Here is a 22,540-nt window from a genome sequence, read left to right on the forward strand (position 1 = left end):
TATTTCAATCCTTAAGAGATTGTTTACCTTTTGGTTGAATATCCTTAACGAGAAAATAAAGTTTTGGCCAAGTTTAATGCTGCTCCCACTTAATTTAGCTAAACGTAGTTTGGTCGTTTGGCAAGGGAAGCTACACCAATTGCAACGAAACTCTGCGTTTTAGGAATACAATCTAAGAGGAATACATAGTTTCGGGAATAAAATGATCAAAAATTTTTTAAACAAATTATGAGGAAGTCTAAGGGACGACAGCGCGGCGATGGAAGCAAGAACCTTTCCTATATTTTTTTTTGGCAGAGACGATGGTAGAATCAAATAATTTCACTTGGAGGAACGAAGAACGCACGCAATTATTTATTTGCAACTTTGCTACTTTCACAAAACACTTACGGTTTAGTTTTCAATTGCAATTGAATATTTTTCGAGTTATTTTCCGATTTCCAACGTTAAATTGTGCAAATAGAAAACGAAGGAAAATTACGTTGAAGAATTTTAACTTTTTTTCTGCTCAAAATCAATCACCATACAGCCTTCTTCCAACACAAAAATCTTCTTTTTTTGAGAAAATTCACGTGATGATGAGTATGCGCACTCTGCTGCCAAATAGAAAAATTAGTTTTCTTGTTACGTTTTGACAGTATATGATGTAAATTTGAGATTATGTTGGATTTTCGGTTTGTGTATTCGGTAGTTACGTTTTGCTACGTACTTCTCCGAAAATTCATGAACGTACTACTCAAAACAAACAATGGGTCGAATATATTTTACTCTAATTTATTATTAAACCACTATTCACATGAGCACGACCAACGAATGAACAAATATTCGTCATGGCATTTCTTTAACATAAGAGTTTTTAATTCGTCGGAATGAAGTTTGACTTTGACAATTGTTTTTTTTTTTGTTTATCTTTATTGTGTTTTGTTTTGAAAACAAACGATTGAGAAAATGCGGTAGAAGCTATATTTGTTTAAAAAAAGTTATTGGTGTCGTTGTTAATAAAAAAAAGAGAGCGAGATTTCATGGGCATCCATTTAATACAAATCGGAAAATTTAAGAAGAATATGTTTTCAAAGAGCCACAGCCGAACACCATTCACCACCGAAACCAAACCAAGAATGTTATTTTTAGGTTAAGTACGCTCGATTATTTTATTCGTTGCGAGTGTGGATAACTGCTTGAACAGAATAGTGTAGCTGTAGCTGTTGCCTGTAGCACTGTCAAATTTAAAAGATACGAAAATAGTATACATCGACACAATGAGAAGCTGTAGCTGTAGCTGTAGCAGTAGCTTCAGCGCAAGTTGACTCAACTTTAACTTTTGGCGACGCTGTAAGCTACATTTGAGATGACAGATGGGGGAAACCCATTTCATTCTTTGACTTTTCACTTTTTTTTTTGGGAGCGTTCAATGCATTTGAGAATTTTTTCTGGTTTTGTAACTTTTTTATAGTACGCTACCATACAAATTCAGTTCAAATATAAATTTCATATGCGTTGAATATGCCCGAATAAATTTCCAGCGCTACACCATTGTGGGCGACCTTTGCTACATTATTGAGCGTTTTTATTGACAGCTTATACTACAGCGATTTTCTTAGCTACAGCTGCATCTCATTCTGTTCAAGCAGTAATGTGGAATGCGAATAAAGTTTGACAGTTCGTTTCAACTAAAAGTAAAGCATCTTGCACATGAGCTACGAACTGCGAACTGTGGATGTTCGCATATTTTGACTTTCCTTTCACATGAGCTTTATATCTATTCGCAGACAGCGACAAACAAAACAAGAGTGGTATAGTTTTGAGGTTAAGTTGAGCGCGAAAAATTTATTCGTTGCAGTGTGGATGGTATATGGAACGCGAATAGAGTTTGACAGTTCGTAGCAAACACACTGCAATTCGGTACTAACAAATTGTTTTTACAAAATTCTCTTATTATAGAGAACAAAATGCAAATTTTATTATCCTAACATAAGTTTGAATTGATTTCTTAAAATTAATATGTGTTTTTGTTTGAAATTGACTTTTTGAAATGTATAAAATCACGTTTGTTCGTCCATTCGTTCATTCGTTGTTCCCTCTCATGTGCAAGGCTCTTAAAAGAATGCATCATAAATCAAATTGGAACTATATTGCTATCGTTTTGTTAAGAATTTGTGTGGACACAAACCACAACTTTGGTTTCGGTCGGTCCGTAGTAAATAACATTGAGGCTCCACAAGAGTAAAATCCAATCCAGCTTCTCTTCCGCAATCTCATCCGCATTGTTTTTTTTGACTGGGTATATTTTGTCTTGCCATGAGAAACTTCAAATGTCACATTAGAAACGGTTAATATGTTGTTTACTTATTTGGTGATTTATCTTTAGTGTTGGTAGTTACTGTTCTTTTTTACAAAGCTGACTTTCAATTAAATTATATAAACACAAAATGCATTTGAGTAAACAAAAATTAACCCTTTAAAAAAATGTATGCTGTTTAAGAAGCTGGAGGAACTACAACAGCTAACTATTCCAGAGGATAAAAGAAAACACAGGTTTTGAATCAATCTTTTTCTCAAAGTAAGGGAACTTCATGATTTAGAGGCGCACCTACTTAAGTACTTACTATGGGAGGACGGCGCAGACTATAAGAATTTTCGTAGGATGTCGGTCGAAAGCTTTGAAGCTGTTCTGCGCCTAGTAAAGATATTTTGAATTAATGAATTTAGGCATTCGACGACAATTTAAACGAAATGAAATTTTAATTTCAAAAAGACTGTGGAAAATGAACTATCACCACTACATACAATTTGATAACAGAATTTTGATCCGCTCGAAAAATCCAAACTGCGATGACCGGATCGACTAGGTGTTGAATTGTTGGGGTCTATTGGATTATCTGATGACAGGCCGGTAGTCCTGTCATCGGAAAAGTTCCATTGACTAAACCACAAACCAAGCGTTATGTCGGTCGGGCTTTTGAAAAGTTTCTTATTAACTTTACGATATCATGTGTCATAAATAGCGACCTAAGAATTTCCAAAACATATTGCAGCTTCAAACCTCGAGCGTTGAGAAAAAAGTTTGCTTAAGTTTGTTCATATTTTTTGATTTATTTATTTATTTATTTTGTTTATCATTTTTAAATAAAACAAGAGAAGGAAAGACAATGCTGCTTAGTACAGATTCTGAAATAAAATGAACAAAATTGCAATGACAGAATAGTTATCAGCTGCTAAAGCGCGACAAAATTGAAAATAGATTTATTTGGGAGCTGAGCTCTCACTTACGATATTTTTGTATCTAATCACAAAGAGTTAAGTAACATTTCACATTGCAATATGTCAAAGGAGGCAGGACCGAAGGCCTGATTGTAGTTTAGCTACTAGTTTCAAACCTCGAGCGTTGACTGACATCTTTGATAAAAATGTAGGTAAACAGTTCAAACATTTTCAGGCTGAAAGTTTTAGTCATTTTTAGTCTGAAGTCGTTCCACACTTCAAAAGTTGTGCTAATTCTTACAAAAGAGAACGATAAGGAAAGCGTCGACCAGCGCCCCAGGGAAGCTTGCGTTACCCCAATACAATTCTGTGAACATGTTAAGGCATGCCCACACCCCTTGCTGAGGAGCGAGACCTATCTAACGCCTCTTGTACCCAGGATTCTTAGATGTTGGCTGGATACCATTCGTTCCCGCTATTTTGTTTAACCACAGGGGCTTACCTGTCAGACACGCTGGACCCGGACAACCAGTGACAATGCGACACCAAAAACGACCAGGCTCAGAGGCTCCTGTCTCCCGTGGTACCAGAATATAGCTTCCGGTGGAGCTTCCGCAACCGTTAAGGTTACTTCTAGATGAGTCCCTTAAGACTCGAGGCCTAGCAACTTCAGGCATGCACACCCTGTTGGAGGTCAAGGAGGAAACTTACAACCGAGTGTGCACACCTCCCCCACTTGTATCACCCTATTTTGACCCAGACACTCAACGAGTAGGCTCAAAGCAAGCTCGAGCCAAGTCGTTCAATCCAGCAGCAAAGACCCTGATGGGGAGCACGAACAAACATCGCATGCACTGATAAATGCTGCAAGTTCACAATAACGACTACACGCGGCCAACACTACAACAGAACACAACACAAAAACTACTACCACCGGTTACAACTTAATAGTACACCGGTGGTAGTTTTGTGTACTTAAATACATTACAAATTTTATAGAGACAGTGGTCAGGTTCAGACGACATAAGGGAGCTGAAAGTAAAGTAAGTTTCTAATATCTAGTTGGCAAGCTGCCAAAAATTGGAAAATTGACTGGGATATTAGTCAAGAAAAATCTCCCTGACTATCAAGTCAGGTCTTATTATGTCAAAATGACAGTTGATATTGTTTTATTTAATCAAGTGAAAATTGAACTTTACTATACTATTTATTTATTTTCCGCACAATTCCAAATTATGCTTTATGTAAAAGGGTTCCTTGTCAAATTCAAAAAGGAATAAGTAATAATCTAAAATGCCACAATGAACTTGTAGCTTGCCTAAGAAGTGGTTTGTAAACAAAGAAGAGGTTAGTGAAGTAAAGTTCTAAGTTTTATTTGTATGACACTTGAAAACGAACTTGTTGTCTAGGTTAAAATGTACTTTCAAAGAATGCGGTTGACTGCAAATGAAGTCCCTTATGTTGTCTGAACCTGCAAAATAAACTGTCGATCGCCCAGCCAAATAGAAAATAGGTCTACTTTTGCTTTGACTTAACCTTGTTCTGACATTTACAAAATTACGATATAAAACGGTGCCACATAAGAATCCATTATTTTATTCGAAATGTCAAAGTCCGCCAGCCCGAACGTGAAGTTGTGGTTTGGCTATAAAAGAGTTACCAGACAAAATTGTCTTTTGGTGAACTAATTACAAAATAAAATGTATTAAATATTTTCATTAATTGATTATTAGGGCAATAAATACCATAGTTCATAGTTCTTCAGAACATGTCCCCGCTATTGTTCTAAAGAGTTGTTCTTCAACGCTGGCAATACCAGTGCCTGAGCTTTTTCATCTGTCCTACTCCTGAGGTCTCGTTAAGAGAGGATGGAAACCTGCATTTGCCCAGCCCATACCCAAAAAAGAGCGAATCTTTCTCAGTCTCAAATTACCAACCGATTGCACTTACGTCCCTTCTTTCCAAGGTCATGGAAATGCTGATTATTTATCAGCTCAAGAAATATCTTGAATATCGAAAGCTTCTTAATGACCGTCAGTACGTCGGCTTTCGAAAAAATAGGTCCACTGGTGATCTCATGGTTCATCTCACCGAACAGTGGAACAAATCTTTATATCGCTTTGGGAAAGGTAAGATTATTGCACTAGATATTTCAAAAGCATTAGATATGGTTTGGCATTAGGCTCTCTTATCGAAAATGCGTTCTTTCGGTTTTCATGAATCCCCGTCTTCATTGGATTAGTAACTACCTTTCGGATAATGCAATACAAGTAGTATTGGATGGATTGAAGTCTGAAAACCACAAAATAAATGCTGGTTTGCCCCAGGGCTCTGTTCTATCTCCAACACTCTTTCTCATTTCAGTTTCCCTGACGAAAGTACTCTTAGCTTTTCATATTCGTTTTCAGACTCACATCCCTCTTCCTTGGATGTGGAACTGTAACGACAAAATATGATAAGCTCATTAAATTCCGACCTAAGCAGCATTGTTCAATGGGGATTAAGAAACCGCGTGGAATTTAATGATTCGAAAAAGCAACGCTGTCTTGTATCGTTAAAGCGACATATACCCCCATTGGATTTCACTTGCATCAATAAGACTGAACACCTCGATATTCTCGGTATATGTGTCACCAACCACCTCTTGTGGAATGATCACATACGCGATGTCGCCAAAAATGCCGCAAGGTGTTTGGGTTTTCTTAGGCGATGCAAGAAATGTTTCACACCTTCTGATCTGGCTGTTATCTACAAGACTTATATACGTCCGAAGCTTGAGTATAACTCCCATCTCTGGGCTGGTGCTCATGCAACTTACTTAAGCCTCTTGGATAGTATTGAACGTGGAGCATTTAAATTGATAGATGATAATATCATCATAAGTTCATTTACTTGGCTTGAACATTGTCGTAAGGTCTCTTGTCTGACCGTTTTTGACCGTTTTTTTAACCCTTCCTTTCCTTAAACAGTTCAACCGTAATACTCGCGCTTTTAGGAATGCTCAAATGCAGAGATTCGTTCTTTAGCCGTACTACGAAAATGTGGAATGCCTTACCGCACTCTGTTTTTCCTTGTAATTGCAGTATTCAGGAATTCAAAACCAATGTATACCGACAATTCCTTTTAAACCCGCTCTATTCTTTCTAGTGCTAACACTGTGGCTGCATGATAAGAGTAGTAGTATTCACTTTTTTTCAGGTTTAGTCACAATTAATCGTGTCTTGAAGTGGCTGATCGAACTGTGCCGCAAAATAAAATCGTATGATGGCATTTCGTCACGTAAGCCACTAAGCGTTTCGCGGTGTCCGGCTGCCGTATACTGTAGTGGCAGTAGACTGTTGTCTTGGGTTCAATCTATGACACCTAACTTTCACAGGTAGTGTCTTTTGCGAGGAATAAATAAGGCTTTCAAGAGTAAATCTTGTCATGATAAGTGCTTTTCCAAATAAGGATTCGGCATAGAAACTGTAGGTCCCCTCCATCCCTGACATGACTCGAACACAGGAATGGTTGAGAGTTGTAAGTCACTAGGCCCAATTTCTCTACGGACTGTTGGGCCACCTAATTTTATTTTTTAATTAAATACAAATGTAATTATTTTCTATTTTTTGTCAAGGAAGGAAGGTTAACAAAAGTAAGTCTTTAAGAATGAGGGGCAGCAGGTTTCCAAGAAAATCAAGGAAGACAGTTTAAATAAAATCGTAAGAACTTTTTTTTAATCGCTTCCATTATTAAAATATGTATAGAATAATAAGGTCTTGTTAAACATGCAGAATTGAGAATTGATCACACAAACGAAACACAAAACATTCAATTCATACAATTCTGCACTTAATAAATAAATCCCGGAGTTATGAAAGCATTATCAGCTGGCATTCTGACTTTAGTATGCCTAGGAAAAAATGGCGATCTCAAGGCAACCTAGCCTGAGATCCAATTAGCGCTGTAGTGCGCCGTTTAGTATGCCTAACTTGATACTAAAAGAGATGGCGCGGGTCTAGACGACATAAGGAAAGGTTAAGTTTCTAGCATTTGATTTGCCAGCTGCCAAAAAATTGCCTTCCAATTAAGGCAACTTTATTAGAAAGCTAGTCAAGAAAAAATCTCCCTAACTGTCGGCCAATTCCACTTACGTCAAAATGACGGCTTATCATAATTTTGTATTCAACTGAAAGCTGAACTTTATAACTCTGTGATTTATTTATTTTCTACAAAGTTGTATTTGATGTTTTACATATGTAAAAGGGTCAAATTGGAAAAGAAATAAGCAATATTTTTTAAGATACAAAATTTAGGACGTACTTGTAGTTTTGGTAGTTTTCGCACAATCATCTGTTCCTAGTTTAAATTTAATGACACTTAAAAAACTAAGTAGTTGCCTTGCCCAAAATTTACGTTCAAAGAACGCAGTTGACTGCAAATGAAGTCCCTTATGTCGTCTGAACCTGCCATTTTTCTTGACTATTTTTCCAGTCAACTTTCCAATAGAGTTTTAACGTACGGTGTAGCAGTATGGTGGACTGCTTTAGAGAAAGGTATAAACAGGGATAAGTTAAATAAAGTTCAACGTTCAGCCTGCCTATGTATAAGCGGATCGCTTCGCACGATTCCGTCTGCGGCACTGGACACCTTGCTCTACCTTACACCTCTTGACATATTTAGTAAACAAATAGCTGCAAGCTCTGCTATCCGCCTCAATGCTTCGTCGCAGTGGACTAACAACAACATTGGCCACTCCGTAATTCTAAGGTACTTAGAATCAATTCCAAAGCACACAGACTACACCATCCCCCAACTACAATTCGATAGGAATTTCCAGATTTCTATACCTCCCAGATCTTTTTGGGAGGATAGGACATTCTTAGAGGATGAGTCAATCCACTTTTACACAGATGGCTCAAAGACCAAAGAAGGGGTTGGTGGTGGTGTGTACTCTGAACGACTGAAATTAAGTCTCTCATTCCGCCTTCCCAATCATTGTAGCGTGTTCCAGGCGGAACTTTTGGCGATTAAGGAAGTCTTGTCTTGGCTCAAAGAAAACGTGATATAACAGTACAACCCATCCTACCACGTTTGGCAAGTACTGGCATACCAATCGCTACTTGTAAACTGCTACTAATGCAAGACGCTGTGAGGAGGGCAGGCACCAGGTGGACCAACATCACCACGTGTCAAGCCACAAAAAACATCTGGCCAACACTGGATTTAAAACGTTCAAGGTGCTTGCTCTCTCTAAGCAGATCGCATATAAGCTCGATAATAGGTGTCATAACCGGACACTGTCCAATAGGAAAGCACGCCATGAGACTAGGCGTATTCTCAAATGACTTTTGCAGAAGCTGTATGGACGAGGAAGAGGAAGAAACGGTTCTTCATCTTCTCTGCACATGCCCTGCTCTAGCTCGAAAACGCAAGAATTACCTAGGAGAATTCTTCTTTAACGATCTAAACGATCTTAATCATATCGGGATAATCAGCCTCTCACGTTTCGTAAGAGACTCTAACTGGTTCCATTGAGCTTAGGAGAAAGCCTCAAGATTCATGTGGTATCACAATGGGCCATTAAACTGGCCTAAGTGTGTCCGTTCCATCTTGGACAGCCACTATAACCTAACCTAACCCTAACCTTCCAATTGAGTTTTCTAAATTGAAAGGAACATTTTTGGCACCCGAGCAATCAGATACTAGAAAATTGCTTTACTTTCAATTAATCCCTTAAGTTGTCTGAACCTGTCCATTCATTCTATAATCGGCATGAATATTTTCGAATAGAAAAGTCATTTTTTCTCAAGGTTATGTACCTACCTGTAAAATTAAGGCATAAAATTGCATTTCTAATAAGCATTTAGATTAATGAAAAGAGTACTTCATAACAAATAAAATCATTTAAGTAAACAAAAACACATATGGGTAGGTATTATTAAGTCGTTTCTGTTATTTGCAGGCATCTCATGCTGTTTGAACATTGCTGGACTGCATTCCCTTTCCGGTATTATTCCAAAAATTTTAATATTGAAATAAATTGAATAAATCAGAGTCTACAGAGCTTAATTTTTGTAACGATATCAGCAGATTGCATAGATGTAAAAGCAGCTAAGAAGTTATGATAAGGTTCCTAGATTTAAAAAGCGTTGACAGGCTATAAAGGCTATGTTGGCTTTGAGCAGCAGTCGGCGTATTTATTCTTTATGTTCTTCATTATTGACCCAAGGTATTTGAAGGATTGAATAACTTCAAATGCATCCTCCGCTTCCTTGAGTATTTGACCAACTGTTCTTTGTCTAATCTTTATCCTTTACTAATGTGCTGCACAAGGCTCCACTAACAGAGCCCAAACACCAGGTTGAATTAAGTTTCACTTGATTTTCACTATTATTCATATAAAACGTCTATGATCTGTATTTTGACTTTTAATTGCTTGTGCTTTTAATTAATTTTATTATAATAAAGTCTTTAAACTAGAGCAATTTAAATAAGCCTTCAATTTCCTAGAGATGGCAACCGAGATGTGGCGAAATTAAATTCCAATTTTTAAAAAGTATTTACGACATAAATTTAGCTTTGAATGCATTCTTTCCTTTTGAAAAAGTAAGATGGTTAAACATTTTAACTAGATGTTGGTCGATAGCTTCCTTTTGAATCTGAAATCCTGATCGTGAAGTAAGAAAAATCAAACCATTCATAAACCAAAAGTAAAATTATCAATTTCCGCATATTTATACGATTTATTTAATTCAATTTACTTAATTCATAGTAGCCAAGCCATATATTATTTAGTGTATAAGTTATCTTCACATAGTATATAAGGGATTGTTTTATGTTAATAACAGTGTCAAGTAATTTTTAATTTTTTATTCTTTATTTTAATTGCATGTTCCTTTTTTGCAAGTTCAAGTTTGTATTATTTTGTGTTTATACTCGTATATATTAATAATTGATTAAACTTCAAAAGGTGTAAATATATAAAAATTCTGTCCGAATTCTTACATTTCATATGTTTTAATGTTCGTCGCATTGCATTTACATATCACGTTTTATAGAAAATTCACTATAAGCAGTTTTGAGAAAATAAAGTTTAAGTTCATTTATAACGTATCTATTCTTATTTTCAATTCATTTAATAGATCGACTTTAGCATTTTAGCAATAACTTTAATCAGTTAACAAATACTGAGTGCACATTTTAATTAATTTAACAAAGCTTCATTAAAACTTTAGGAAGATACACAAAAAAAGAAAACAACAAGAGCTAATAAATGTGTAATTATTCTTAAGAATCTCATTTGCTAATCTAATAGATTGCATATGCTTAGGTCCAATAACAAAAAGAAATGTATAATTCATTTAAAATTAATTTTTTCAGTGTAATGTTTTATATTTTCTTTTTTTTTTTATAAATAAATATCACCTTGCGCTTTGCAAAACAACAATTTCGCTGGCTTTAGTTTTTTTTTTATATTTTAATTAATTAATAGATGTCACACACCCGCCTCGTTTTCGTCGTAAGCGTCATCTTTCAGTATCTTACTGGAGCCCAGCAACCAGTGGTTTCGTCACGACGATAATAACGTGGACGATTGTCCCGGAACACAGTGATGGCGGGAAACTGATTCTCTTGAATGAATTTAATCGTTGATCTCATCTATAGACGGAATACAAGGATTGATTATTTCGGACAACGGTTTGGACAGATTCTTTAACTCACCTGCATTGCAAAGTGGGCAGGCTCAACATCAGGACTCGATGATAAATGCTGCAAGAGGAATTCATCGGTCTGTGCAAGCCATAGATCGACACCACGCAAGGGGTCATAGTTGAATGGGCCAATACGCAGCATGCCAATTGATGAATCATAAATATCTAAAACCTGTTTGATAGAAAATATATCTATGTATAAATACTGTTTGTTTGTATCATGAAGGAAACGTTACCGTTTGTGCTCCTAAGAATGTTCTTGCCTCCCTCAGTTGTAGATCAGGTCCCCGTTCGGGGAATGTAGCTGGGAAAATTTCACCGGTTTTAATATTAACGCCTATACCATAGATAATTGGAAAATTGATGTCACCGCGAAGAATTGTGTTCAGTTCACCGACGCAGGCTTGTGTAAGATCTATTTCAAGATGATGTTTGTGGAATGATTCTAAAAGAGAGAAATAAAAAGTTAATAATAAAGATATTTTTAAATTACATGAATGCATACAACTTAAAAGTGTTTTTCTTGCATAATAATTTGTGTTACATTGTTAATTTATTTATTAAAAGGATCGAGTTAAATATATTAAATGAATAGTAAATCAATTTATACAAGGTAATCAAAGATTAGGCTACACTCATGTTGAAGTTCTTATCACACTTTTTTTTTATTGATAATCGATTTATTGGTTGTGTATTGACAATTTCCTAGAATCACGTTCTATTGACAAAAAGATGTTTTTAAATTGTATCATTTAAAAAAAAAATGGAAATTAGTTGCGATCTGGACCTCATGTAAAACTAATTTCACTGGAAAACAAAATCGATAAGATACACTTAACAAAACAGAAATACGAGTATATACGATTTTAATTTTTCTTTTTTTAGGATGAATGTGACTTAAGAAATGGGATCACAGAAGTTGCACTGTATTGTCCGTAATAGACTGTTTTGAGTTTAAATACACACCTTACACAAAATTAAAATATTAGAAAGAGAAACTGAATGATTAGTTATGGTTCCAGATTAATATCTTTTATTATTTGACTTAATTCAGAAGTAAAGCTACATATTTTCTCAGCTTATTCTGAGAACTACATTGCAAATTAAAGTATCTGTTATGCTGTTTAATTGAGTATTTCAACTATTGGTCGTTGTTAAAATAATCTAGTGTTGGGGACGTCAACAACCTAATAGGTTGTCAGTGTGGCTACAGACCAGGAAAGTCCAACCTTGACCAAGTATTCACATTACGGCCAGTGTTGGAAAAAACCAGGAACTTCAAATCGATACCCACCATCTTTGTATCGTTTTTAAAGCCGCGTATGACAGCATCTGTAAGGAAAAGCTTTACAGATCAATGTCTAGTCTTAGCACCCCTGTCAAACTTATCAATTTGTGCAGAAGACGATGGAGAATGCACGATGCTCTATAATGGTCTAAGACAAATTTTTGATGAGTTTTACTCACATCTGATTTCCCTTGATCACCTTCGGGATCTCATTTTTGCACGGAGATTTTATGACTTTGAAATAACTAACTTTACTATTCCAAATTACGTTTTCGCTGCTAATTGTAAGAAACGTTTTTGTTTAAATAAAATGTAAACCATTTAAAATGTTTTAAAAACATTTTTTATGTGATTGAAGTACAATCAAAAAATTTATGAATGAATCTCGATTTCGTTCATATATTTACCGCGGGCAAGTTTGCAGCGGAAGATTTTTTGGCTCCAATTTTTCATGACTAGTCCAAACATTTGATCAAAAACGGCTGCTATTTCCCGTCCAATAATGGTTCGTAGCCCTACCAACGTCATCGGCTTTTGGGCATAAATCAATGGCTTAAAGTAGCCCCAAAGAAAAGAATCTAAAGGCTTTAAATCGCACGAACTTCTCTTCAAACTTTTCAATAAATCGATTGTAATTTATAGATTTTCGCCCGACCAATAAAGAATATTTTGTATTTTGATTTTTTGTATTAAGCCATTGAGACAGCGCAAGAATTACGACTGAAATTTGGAGCTAACGCCCTTAACATTGCGGTGACCGACTCTAAGTGGTGGTAGATGTTTTTATAATTTGCACACCTAGCTTCATCGATTAGTTAAAGGCTGCGTTAACAAATTAAGAAAAATAAATTCAAACACGTTTCTATCATCTCAGATTAGACATTCAGATTCGGCATATAGGTCGCCTTCATCCGTCAAATTACTCGCAAACAGGAATGGTGGAGAGTTGTAAACTTGTAAGTCACTATGCTCTGTCTCTCTACGAGCTTATACGCAACCAAAGTTATTAAAGAAAAATCTAAATTTCTATTCAACTGTTTCTAATCTTTAACAGAATATCAATATCCTTAATATCAAATCATTAAAATCCAAACCTATGGACCCAGCAAGACGTTTTGTTTAATTGAGTAAAATGCACACTTTAAACAACCTGGCTGGAAATTTAATATTCACTCCTAACATAAACTTTTAAATTATTTAGTTGTATATGTATGCATCATGCAGAATTCTTAGACGAGCACAAGAGTACTTGAGAAATTTAATTAAATACGTACGCATTATACTAAAGAAAACGTCTTCCCCATATCCTTGTGGATCTCTGTATCCTCCAATTAACTGAAGTTCGATTCGTCCTTCTGGATAGCCCAAAGCCAATTCCTGAACACGAGTAACCATTGCAGTGACCGCTTCATCAACACCCGTTCCATCAAAATGTGCCAAGGCAACTGCACCAGATCCTTAAAATATATTAAACAAAAAATCAAAACTTAAACTCAAGGAAAGGATATGTATATTGTATACTCGAGACACAAAACTTGTATAAGTAAGAAAAACTCTTTGACAAAATTTATATCGGAAAGATTTACAAAGAAAGTCTTACCTGAATGTCTTACAACAACAATTATGCAAGTAGTTGCATCGTCGGCTCCAATTATGTTAACATTCTTGTCATGAGGTGCTACTGCAGCCATTTCTCTTTGCCCAACGTACAAAAGACCACAAGCGCCGATTGGTTTTGTAGGTATCGACAGAAGCTGTGATGCATAATCTCTGTATACTGGATGTTGAAGGAAAAGTGTATTCGTATCCATCGGGCAATCATCTTGAAGAACTCCATTTAGTACTAGAACCATTTTGATTTCGGTTTATTTAATCTGCCGAATAAAAAAACAAAATTGATTAGATTCAAATTTTAGATTATTTTTGATGTACAAAAATAAACAAGCAAAAACTTACAATTTTTAAGCAAACTTGTTGCAAGAGGATTTGACTAATTTAATCTTAGATTATATGCATAAAGAATATAAGCTGGCACAAGCAAGTTGCCTCTTGGAGGCACCTACTAATCCATAACTCCATCATGATAAATGGATACTATAATCCCAGCGTTAGCTACAAAAACCAATGGAGTCTAGTGTTTTTTTTTGTTGACAAAAATGAAGATAATCTTTATGGGTGTCGAATGTCAGATAAGTCTAATACAGTATGTATTACTAAAAGGCTTGAGTATAAAATGTTTGTAATGTTTTTCTATTTAATTTTATACGCGAAGCACTTTCTTTAGAAAAAATACCACTATTTGTTCCATGATTTATTGCATAATTCATTTATAGATCTATTGCATAATTCATTTATACTAACAGTCAATCATTTTTATTTATTCATTCACTAAGTCGGTTCACATATTTAATTATTTTTTATTTCTCATTTTATTCTTAAAAAATAAGCTGGGATGTTCGTTCTTTGTAATTTTTTTTTGTTCTTTGCTATTTTTATAAAAACTCAATTTAAGTTAACAATGAAGTCATACATGTGATAAAATAAGTTGGATCTCAATATCTGTATTTTTTGAAGGTGTGTATCCTTACAAAAATATGCTCAATAGATTTTTCTAAGGACATTACTTTATGTTAACAACAATATTTTGTATATAGAATGGAATCATTTCGTCTTTATTTATTGAATTCGTTAAACAGACTAACGTTAGAACTCAAGACTAATATAACACTTATTCTTAGATTTATAGATTTACAATGCTTAAAGCAATTTGCAAAAAAAAAACGCTAAACTAAAGTATTGAAAACATTTACTTTGAATGTTATACTTTAAAAAGAATCGCTTGAGGGGACTGTTTTTACCATAGTTCGATCTGCTTGATATAGGACGTAAAGGAACTTGTCATCTAATACTTGAACGGCTATACATAAAGTTTAAGTGTTCCAAAATTGATGGTGACTGACCCATTTGTTAATTTTATAATAAAGCACAGCTGAATGTACTCTCTGTGTTAAGAAAGCGATGGAAGATTTATGAGCGTGAGTCTATGATTGTACGGTGAAAGTTCAAGCCTATTGGACCATGGGAAGAAACGGAGGCAAAAGCGCATGAATCTTCTTTGTACTCTTTCTATTCTGTTTTTATGGTCTGAATAAAAGGGAGCCCATATTATGCAACCATATTCCAATGTTGGTCTTACAAATGTTATTTAAAGAAGTTACCTAGGTCAGAGGAAGTAGGGAGTTTAGTCAAATAAAAAGAGTCTAATTGATAATTGAAAGTCAAAACATTTTGTTTGTGTGTAAAACACATTGATTTACATTTGTCTATGTTTAGTAAAAGCTTATTTATAAAAAAAACAATTAGCGAAAACTATTTAGATCTACTTGTAGGAGTAAACAGTCCCCAAGTCAGTCAATACGTTCGAAAATTTTAATGTCATCAGCGTAAATTAAAACAGATGATTGTTTTATAATAGAAGGTAAGTCGTTAACTTACAAAATAAACAGTTAAGGTCCTAAAAAAAAATTGAAGATTTGAGCGATTCATTAAAAAGAATATGAAGAGGATAGGATAAAGAGGATGAGCAAAATATGAGAAGGTACACCATCTGGACCAGGGCTTTAACAAACGTCAAGTTCTGAAGCTTCGCGAACGATTTCCTCTTTAGAGATCCAAAGACTAATTGAATTCAAATGAGGGAAATTTTGTAAGAAGGCCAATGACTCAGGCGTTTGACAGGAGTTAGCTACTTCGAAAGCATCTTTGAAAAAATTTGCAAATATATTTGAATTTTTTTCAGAGTCATGGCTCAGTTCGTTGTTGAAAGACATGCATTTTGGATACCCGTCAGTATTTCTCTTACAATTAACATAACTCTGGGTTGTTTTTTTTTTTATGTCGGTTTCAGTATTTAAAATAAACTCATTATAAAGAATATCTGAATAGTCAATAAACATATTTCTTAGCTCATTCTATATTATTAAGTTATTATCAGCTTTTGTTTTATTATATTTAGTCCAGGCCTGGTTTCTTTTATTTTTTTAAGTTTTTAAGGCAAGAGTCAAACCATGGAGGAGATTTAGAAATATTGCGCGATTTTCGAAATGGTGCGAAAGATTGCAGTTACATTACATAACAGGTTGAAAAGTTCATTAAGTCTGCATTTTTTAAATTTAAATTCAAGATTTTCTTTGTATCTATGTAAATTAAAATTGAAAGATAGGTCAAATGCTGGGTGATGTCGGTCTTCTTCGACAAGTAGGGTATTGGCTGAATTTACAGCAATATGAGCATTGAGTGTGTCCGAGAAGAATATAAGGTCCAATATTTTGTTGAAGTTGTTGGCAATCCCATTAAATTGGCTTAGTCCATATGAAGAAAGACCGCCAATTGTCTGTTTAGTCCAGATCAAGTTTGGAAGATTGAAATCTTCTAAGACTGTTAAGAGAGCTTGGAGGTATATATGTGGCGATAATGTAAAGCAGTCCTGCCTCAGTTTTAACTTTTATGCAAATCATTTCTACATCAGATTGATGAAAGTCGTCAACCAAAGTGCATATCAAGCAATTTTTGACGGCAAGCAAAAGTCCACCTCCTACAGTGCTGATGTCGCTCAAGCAGTGTCTATCACGTCTGTACACTTGATAATTTGAATTGAAAGTTCCGTATCCAAGAATGTATTGTTTAGCTAAGTTTCAATCAAAGTTGAAGTAAAAACATTCAAAAAGTATATATAATATTATTCTTTTATTTTAAATGTCAAACGTTGTCGATCCCATCATTTTAGGTTAAACTCACACATGAATAAATGTGAGTTACAGAAACAAAGAGATGCGGTGAGATTTTAAAATTTTCATAGTTCTAGATTGAATTTTGAAATAGGCACGTTTTTCTTAAACTCACCATGAGACTATTAGAAATAATGTTTTTGAATGCGTTCAGACCCTTTACAAAGAAGATAAGTTCTGATTTTGTCTTTGCTAAATTAAACTTCAGTTTATGTTATTTATAGACAATTTAAACCCATTTTAAAACGATAATCTGGGGTCTAAAAATAAACACGACGCAACCTACATATGTTTAAGCTGTTTCGAAATCTATTAAACGTCAAAAATAAAGAAACTGATTTAGTAAATTAAGTTACGAGACATTTTATTTGAAAATTGAAAAACAAAAATTAAAATAGCAAAAGACTTAAGCATATATGGATGTTGGAATGCTACCAAATAACAAAAACCGAAATCTCTTCTTAACCCGATTGGACCCCTTTGAAATAGATAAAGACGATTTGTATGAAAGGTATCGATTCAAGAAAAAAAAACTGTCAAGTTTATGAAAGACCATCTATATATTATAGATCGAAATTCGAGTATCTCTTCCAAGTCGTTAAACCACCAGCCCGCCTTCATAAAAATTATAAACTAACAGCAAACAAAATAGTTTAAAGGGTTTCAAAGATTTTGGCTATTATTTTGTTACCCTCTAAAAGCCATTTTGTATAAGTTTAAGTGAAAATTTTCAAAATATGCCTTAAACTTGTTTCTAACTAAACAGAGCTGGCAAATTCTTTATGAATAGCAAATGTGTCTAACCTTTATGTTAAATTTAGACTCTAGTTCAAAAAGACTTTGGTTTAAAATAGGACTATGAATATTAACCATATTATTTTGTGTCTTACATTGAGGTATGTTTAAAGGCAGAAACGCATTCAAATGTTTAAAAATATTGAATTTAGGAGACATCACGTAACTTTCATTATTAATTTGATTCTTGGTCTTGAAAAACAGGGAAAAAACGCGACAAAGGCAAAAAGGGTTGCTGTTTTTGTTTTAAAATATTCTTGTCTCACAATTCAAGAAGTGAAAAAAGTTAAGTTAAAAGATTTTTGTTTACAGTTAAAACTAATATAAATTAACCGAACAATTTTTCGGTGTTTCGATATTTAAATGTTATAAATGGCCGATCGGAGATCGTTTTAAAAATGAGTACAACAAGGTCATTTTTTGTTTAAAATTTTTCATTTTTAGCCATAAGAAACATGGCGAAAGAGATCATCTCTGTGTTAATAATACTTAGCTTAATACAAAAACCCCTACCTACGTTCGCCCTTGACGTACTGACGTACGACCATTCGTACACAACGACAAGATATCTTTCTAAAACCTTTGATTAAGATACCCTAAAACGTCAAGAAATATAAAAATCTTGAATTGAATTGATTACAATAAATTTGTATGCAAAGTTAATATATAAATAAGAGGTTTTTCTTTTGTTAGATACTGTATCACTTGGCAAGTTACTTTTATACCTTCACAAGTCACATGTAATTTGTCATATTCGACAAATTCGACCCTTGAAAGGAAATCGGGTGCTGTACTTGCACCCATTGTACACCATGTACACCACACCGTTCCAAGATAATTAATTAGTGTTTTACATTTTGTGGCACTTTTACCATCATATACCCGAATCGAACGCCAAACAGGTCGAGCAGCATTTTAAGGCAAGCCAAGCCAGTGGGTGATGTTGATAGATAAATGTACCTTTGGGTCAAACTTTTATCCAAGTGCCATTTTATTGGGACGCAAAATCCGAATCCGAATCCGAATCCGTGTCTCTGTGCCTGTGCCTGTGTCTGTGCATTATGATTAACGCCCCTTCTGTGTCCCTCAATTTCCTGCTCGAAGTCAGTGTTGGCACAAACTCTTGGCCAACTACCATCATCGGTCGTAGTTTTTTGCGTCATTTGCTGTGTTGGTCGTAAATAATTTCATGCAGATGATTTGTATCTGCATCTGCACCTCGGGACTCGGGAGTGGGTTTTATTAAATGTGAATCTCAAAAGGGACTAACGAAAAGAAGGAGCAAACGAACTTCAAGCTTGCAGGCCACGAACCAATATTGGTAATTTGAAAATTTCAATTTGCTTCTAGAGGTGGGCGCGTGATCGAAGTGGACTTAGTTTAAACATTATGCATAAAGGGAATGGGGTATTCAAAAATGTAAAATGCTGGTTTCTGCGACATGAGTTGTGTTGCAGTGACTCTGTGCCTCTGTTCTTTTGTGGCGAAAAAGAGTTACTTCAGAACGCAACACACATAATAATTGTAAATTCGTAATGTCTTCATATTTAATTTGTCGGATACTATATTTAAGGGTATTCGGGATTCGGTGTGAATTTATGATATAATTTTAACATTACGAATCTCTTGGAATCCTCTTGCAATCGCAGTATAGTGCGAACAAAATAACTTGTTATGTTTATTAAGTTTGATTGTTGGATGATATATTTTATTGGCTGAAAATGATTGCTTTTGTCATTTGCAGAAGCATGCAGCATTAAGAATTGGGAGGTTGCTTTCGATAAGCATTTATTTGAAAAGTTCAATTTTGTGTGTGTTTGGGCATTAATTGGTTTTTAAGCAAGACAATCACGTCATATGTTTTACATATGTATGTAGCTAAGTTAATGCTAACATACATATTTTTTATTATATTTTAGTTGGCACTACGAGTGTAAGTGTAAACTCCCATTGCATAAAAACCATAAAAATAGTATGGTGTGATTTTTAGTTCAATGATGTTTCCTTGCTCTCCTGTTAATTCTTGTTAAGTGGGAAATAAAATGTTAAAGGTAAACATTCGATTCGTATGTTACTTTCCTTTAACAATGGCTGCGTTCAGTCACAGACGGAAAGGTTATCCGGATACCTTTTTGTTAGTGTTTTACTTATAAAAGAACAGCTGGGAAGTCGGAATATAAAGGTATCCAAGAATTTTTGGTATATGTTGGCATCTAACGGAACAGCTGATTTAAAGTACGAATTTATTTTTGAAGGAACCAGAAAATTTATTTAGAATGTTTATTGTTTTTGCTGAATATCTGACGAATTATTGAAATAATGCATTGACAGTTTTTTTTCAATAGTTTTGGGCCACGAAATCTAAATCCTTGTTTGCTCATTGGGAACAAATGACACTTGTTTTTATTTTGTGCAAAATTTAGGTATCCAGCTCGTTTAAAAAGGTATCTCAAAATCCAACTATCCAGAACAACCTATCCAACACTGTTATGTTTTTGAAGTAATTAAAAATGAATTCAAAAAAGTTTTTATTTATCAAAACAAATATAATGTATCAAAATTATTTTATATTTAAGATGGCTGACATTCTGCCCTTCTTCGTTTAAATCATAAAGCCGACTGTTCTTCTTTCTTCCATTTTCTTCGTATAAGTAGGATAGGCACAGTGTTCCCATAACGGCATTATTAATGCTAGATCTAGCATTATAGAGAAGAGAAAAGCATTATGAAATTTTAAAATAATGCTAAATGCTTTTCTGGCATTATTGTTTTTGAGTTTTGCATTCTTGAATGCCAAAATTGATTTCAAAAGATTGGTTTGATTATATCATATTGTTTGAAAAAATCTTCTTTTTTTTGAAATTACAAACCGTTCTGATTTAACCATAATAACGCGAAATCACGAAGATTCACACATACGCTTAAAAAAACTCATGAATTTTTTAAAGTATAAGTTGGAGTCTCAGCACAGCGCGAAAAACCTAAGGGTGAAGAACAGTATTAATATGAAGAACTTTGGGATAACTCGTTATTTATCTAAAATTATAAGATAGATAAGAAATTAATTTTTAAAAACTATAAATAAGAATGTGATAAGTCTGAATGTTTTAAAATTAAATAATTAACTATAAAATGTTCCTATACTTAAAAATATTGTGCTGTAAATAACTATTAACATAGAAAGCTTTAGAATTTGTTATTTTTGAATTATTTTTTTTTGTTATATACCTATGTCTGTTAGATATTTGTATGTAAAAATAAATATTTTTTTTGCATTTTTTAAGATGTTTGTTTTTTAATCATCGATATAGACGTTTTATATGGATTTTAAAATCTAGCATTTTGTTTTTTGAGCTCCCATACGATCTAGCATTATAAAATTTGAAATCTAGCATTATGAAATTTGAGATTATGGCAACACTGGATAGGCATAGGACATACTAAAGTAGTTGGTTTGGCGTTGCCAACAAACACACAATCAAGTGCAGCCATTTATAAAGCAAACAAAAATGACAGCTGAGTTTGACAGGTATGAGTTGCCAGCATTGCCAACTTGAAACTACGAAATAATTGGAACTATATTATGGCTTATTTTTGTTTTTACATAGTTAAGTGACCCTTATTTTATTTTTACTTAACACTGTGTCGATTTAATTGTTTTATTTCTTTGTACATATATTACTTAAAAATAATTAAGTAAAATAAAAAAGAACTGCTATAATTAATAAAATTGAAGTCACGTACGTGGAAGAGTCTATGTAATGTACCTGTTTTGTTTGCTCATGGGAATCAATACACGAGTATTATTCAGTTGACAATTGAGAAAAAATCCCCTTTGTAAGGTTTCTTAAGAAATTATGATTATACGTTGTAAGTAGACCATAGACGTGTATCGTATATTAAGGCATTTAACTGATTGTGAGTTTCATTCTCAGAAAAGCTGGCAACTGACATTAATTTCAAGTTGTTGTGGTGAAACATAAACAAACAAAAACAACTTGGATTTGAATATCTAGAGTTTAAAAAGAAAAACACAAAAAAACAACTTTTATTTGACAGTCGCATTTGATACTCACTAATGCAAATTAACATATAAGTAGATAGTCCTCAAAAGATGAGTAACTTAAACGTATGGATATAACATTTGGGATCGAGGAGTATAATTCTTGTCTTTAAAACCAAGGTAAAAAGGTGTAAGACAGAAATCAGCTTATATAAAAACAAATAAATTAATATCTTAACAAATTTTTTAAATGAAAAACGACTCGATTTTTTCGTAGGGGGTAAATTGATTTGTAATCCTATTAATGTATTAAAAATAGTTTAGGTGAATTGACTGCAAAGAAACTCTTGAACTACTTACTATTGCTTATTCTGCGCGTTCAACATTAAATTTTAATGTCATCTGTTTAAAAAATGTATTAAAAAATGTTTACCTGTCGAGTTTGAAGTTTTTAAGTAAAGTTTCTCACAAAATGATTGGGTCATTTTAAAACAATAGTCCATACAAAATATACATACACCCAGAATTTTACATTTTATTTCGTTGCTTGTTGAAAATTCCAAAGAGCACTGTTGGAAATATCATCCGGAGCTCAAAAAATGAAATTAGGATAGATTTTAAGCCCAATCCTGGACGTTCAAAAATCTTAAATGAACATCACTAAAGGTGGATTCTGCAAAACCTTAAGAGAAACCCATATTAGCCATTGGATTGCTAGAAAACAGTCATATTTGCTGATGAGAGCAAATACAATGTATTCGGATCGGACGGC

General features: G+C 34.0%; 2 protein-coding genes across 3 annotated transcripts in view; both read right to left on the reverse strand.

The window, feature by feature from the left end:
• The window catches only part of LOC129952190 (V-type proton ATPase subunit C), a 38,852-nt gene extending 38,276 nt beyond the window's left edge, over positions 1 to 576 (reverse strand). The window contains exon 1 of one of the 2 annotated variants that reach the window (XM_056064660.1): positions 391 to 576. The gene's annotated coding sequence lies outside the window, so the exon portion shown is untranslated. Of the gene's footprint in view, positions 1 to 27; positions 46 to 390 lie in introns of those variants that run through there. The other variant, XM_056064662.1, reaches the window with a different exon arrangement.
• Positions 577 to 9,894: 9,318 nt separating this feature from the next.
• Positions 9,895 to 22,540, reverse strand: part of LOC129952196 (protein N-terminal asparagine amidohydrolase) — a 76,573-nt gene continuing 63,927 nt past the window's right edge. The window contains exons 3-7 of the mRNA XM_056064671.1: positions 13,784 to 14,057; positions 13,458 to 13,640; positions 11,132 to 11,340; positions 10,906 to 11,067; positions 9,895 to 10,842 (exon numbers count right to left, since the gene is read on the reverse strand). Of these exons, the coding sequence (XP_055920646.1) occupies positions 10,717 to 10,842; positions 10,906 to 11,067; positions 11,132 to 11,340; positions 13,458 to 13,640; positions 13,784 to 14,036 (933 nt within the window). The 5' untranslated portion in view covers positions 14,037 to 14,057 and the 3' untranslated portion in view covers positions 9,895 to 10,716. The remainder of the gene's footprint in view (positions 10,843 to 10,905; positions 11,068 to 11,131; positions 11,341 to 13,457; positions 13,641 to 13,783; positions 14,058 to 22,540) is intronic.

Source organism: Eupeodes corollae, chromosome 3 (genome assembly GCF_945859685.1).
Source record: "Eupeodes corollae chromosome 3, idEupCoro1.1, whole genome shotgun sequence".
Classification (NCBI taxonomy): Eukaryota; Metazoa; Arthropoda; class Insecta; order Diptera; family Syrphidae; genus Eupeodes; species Eupeodes corollae.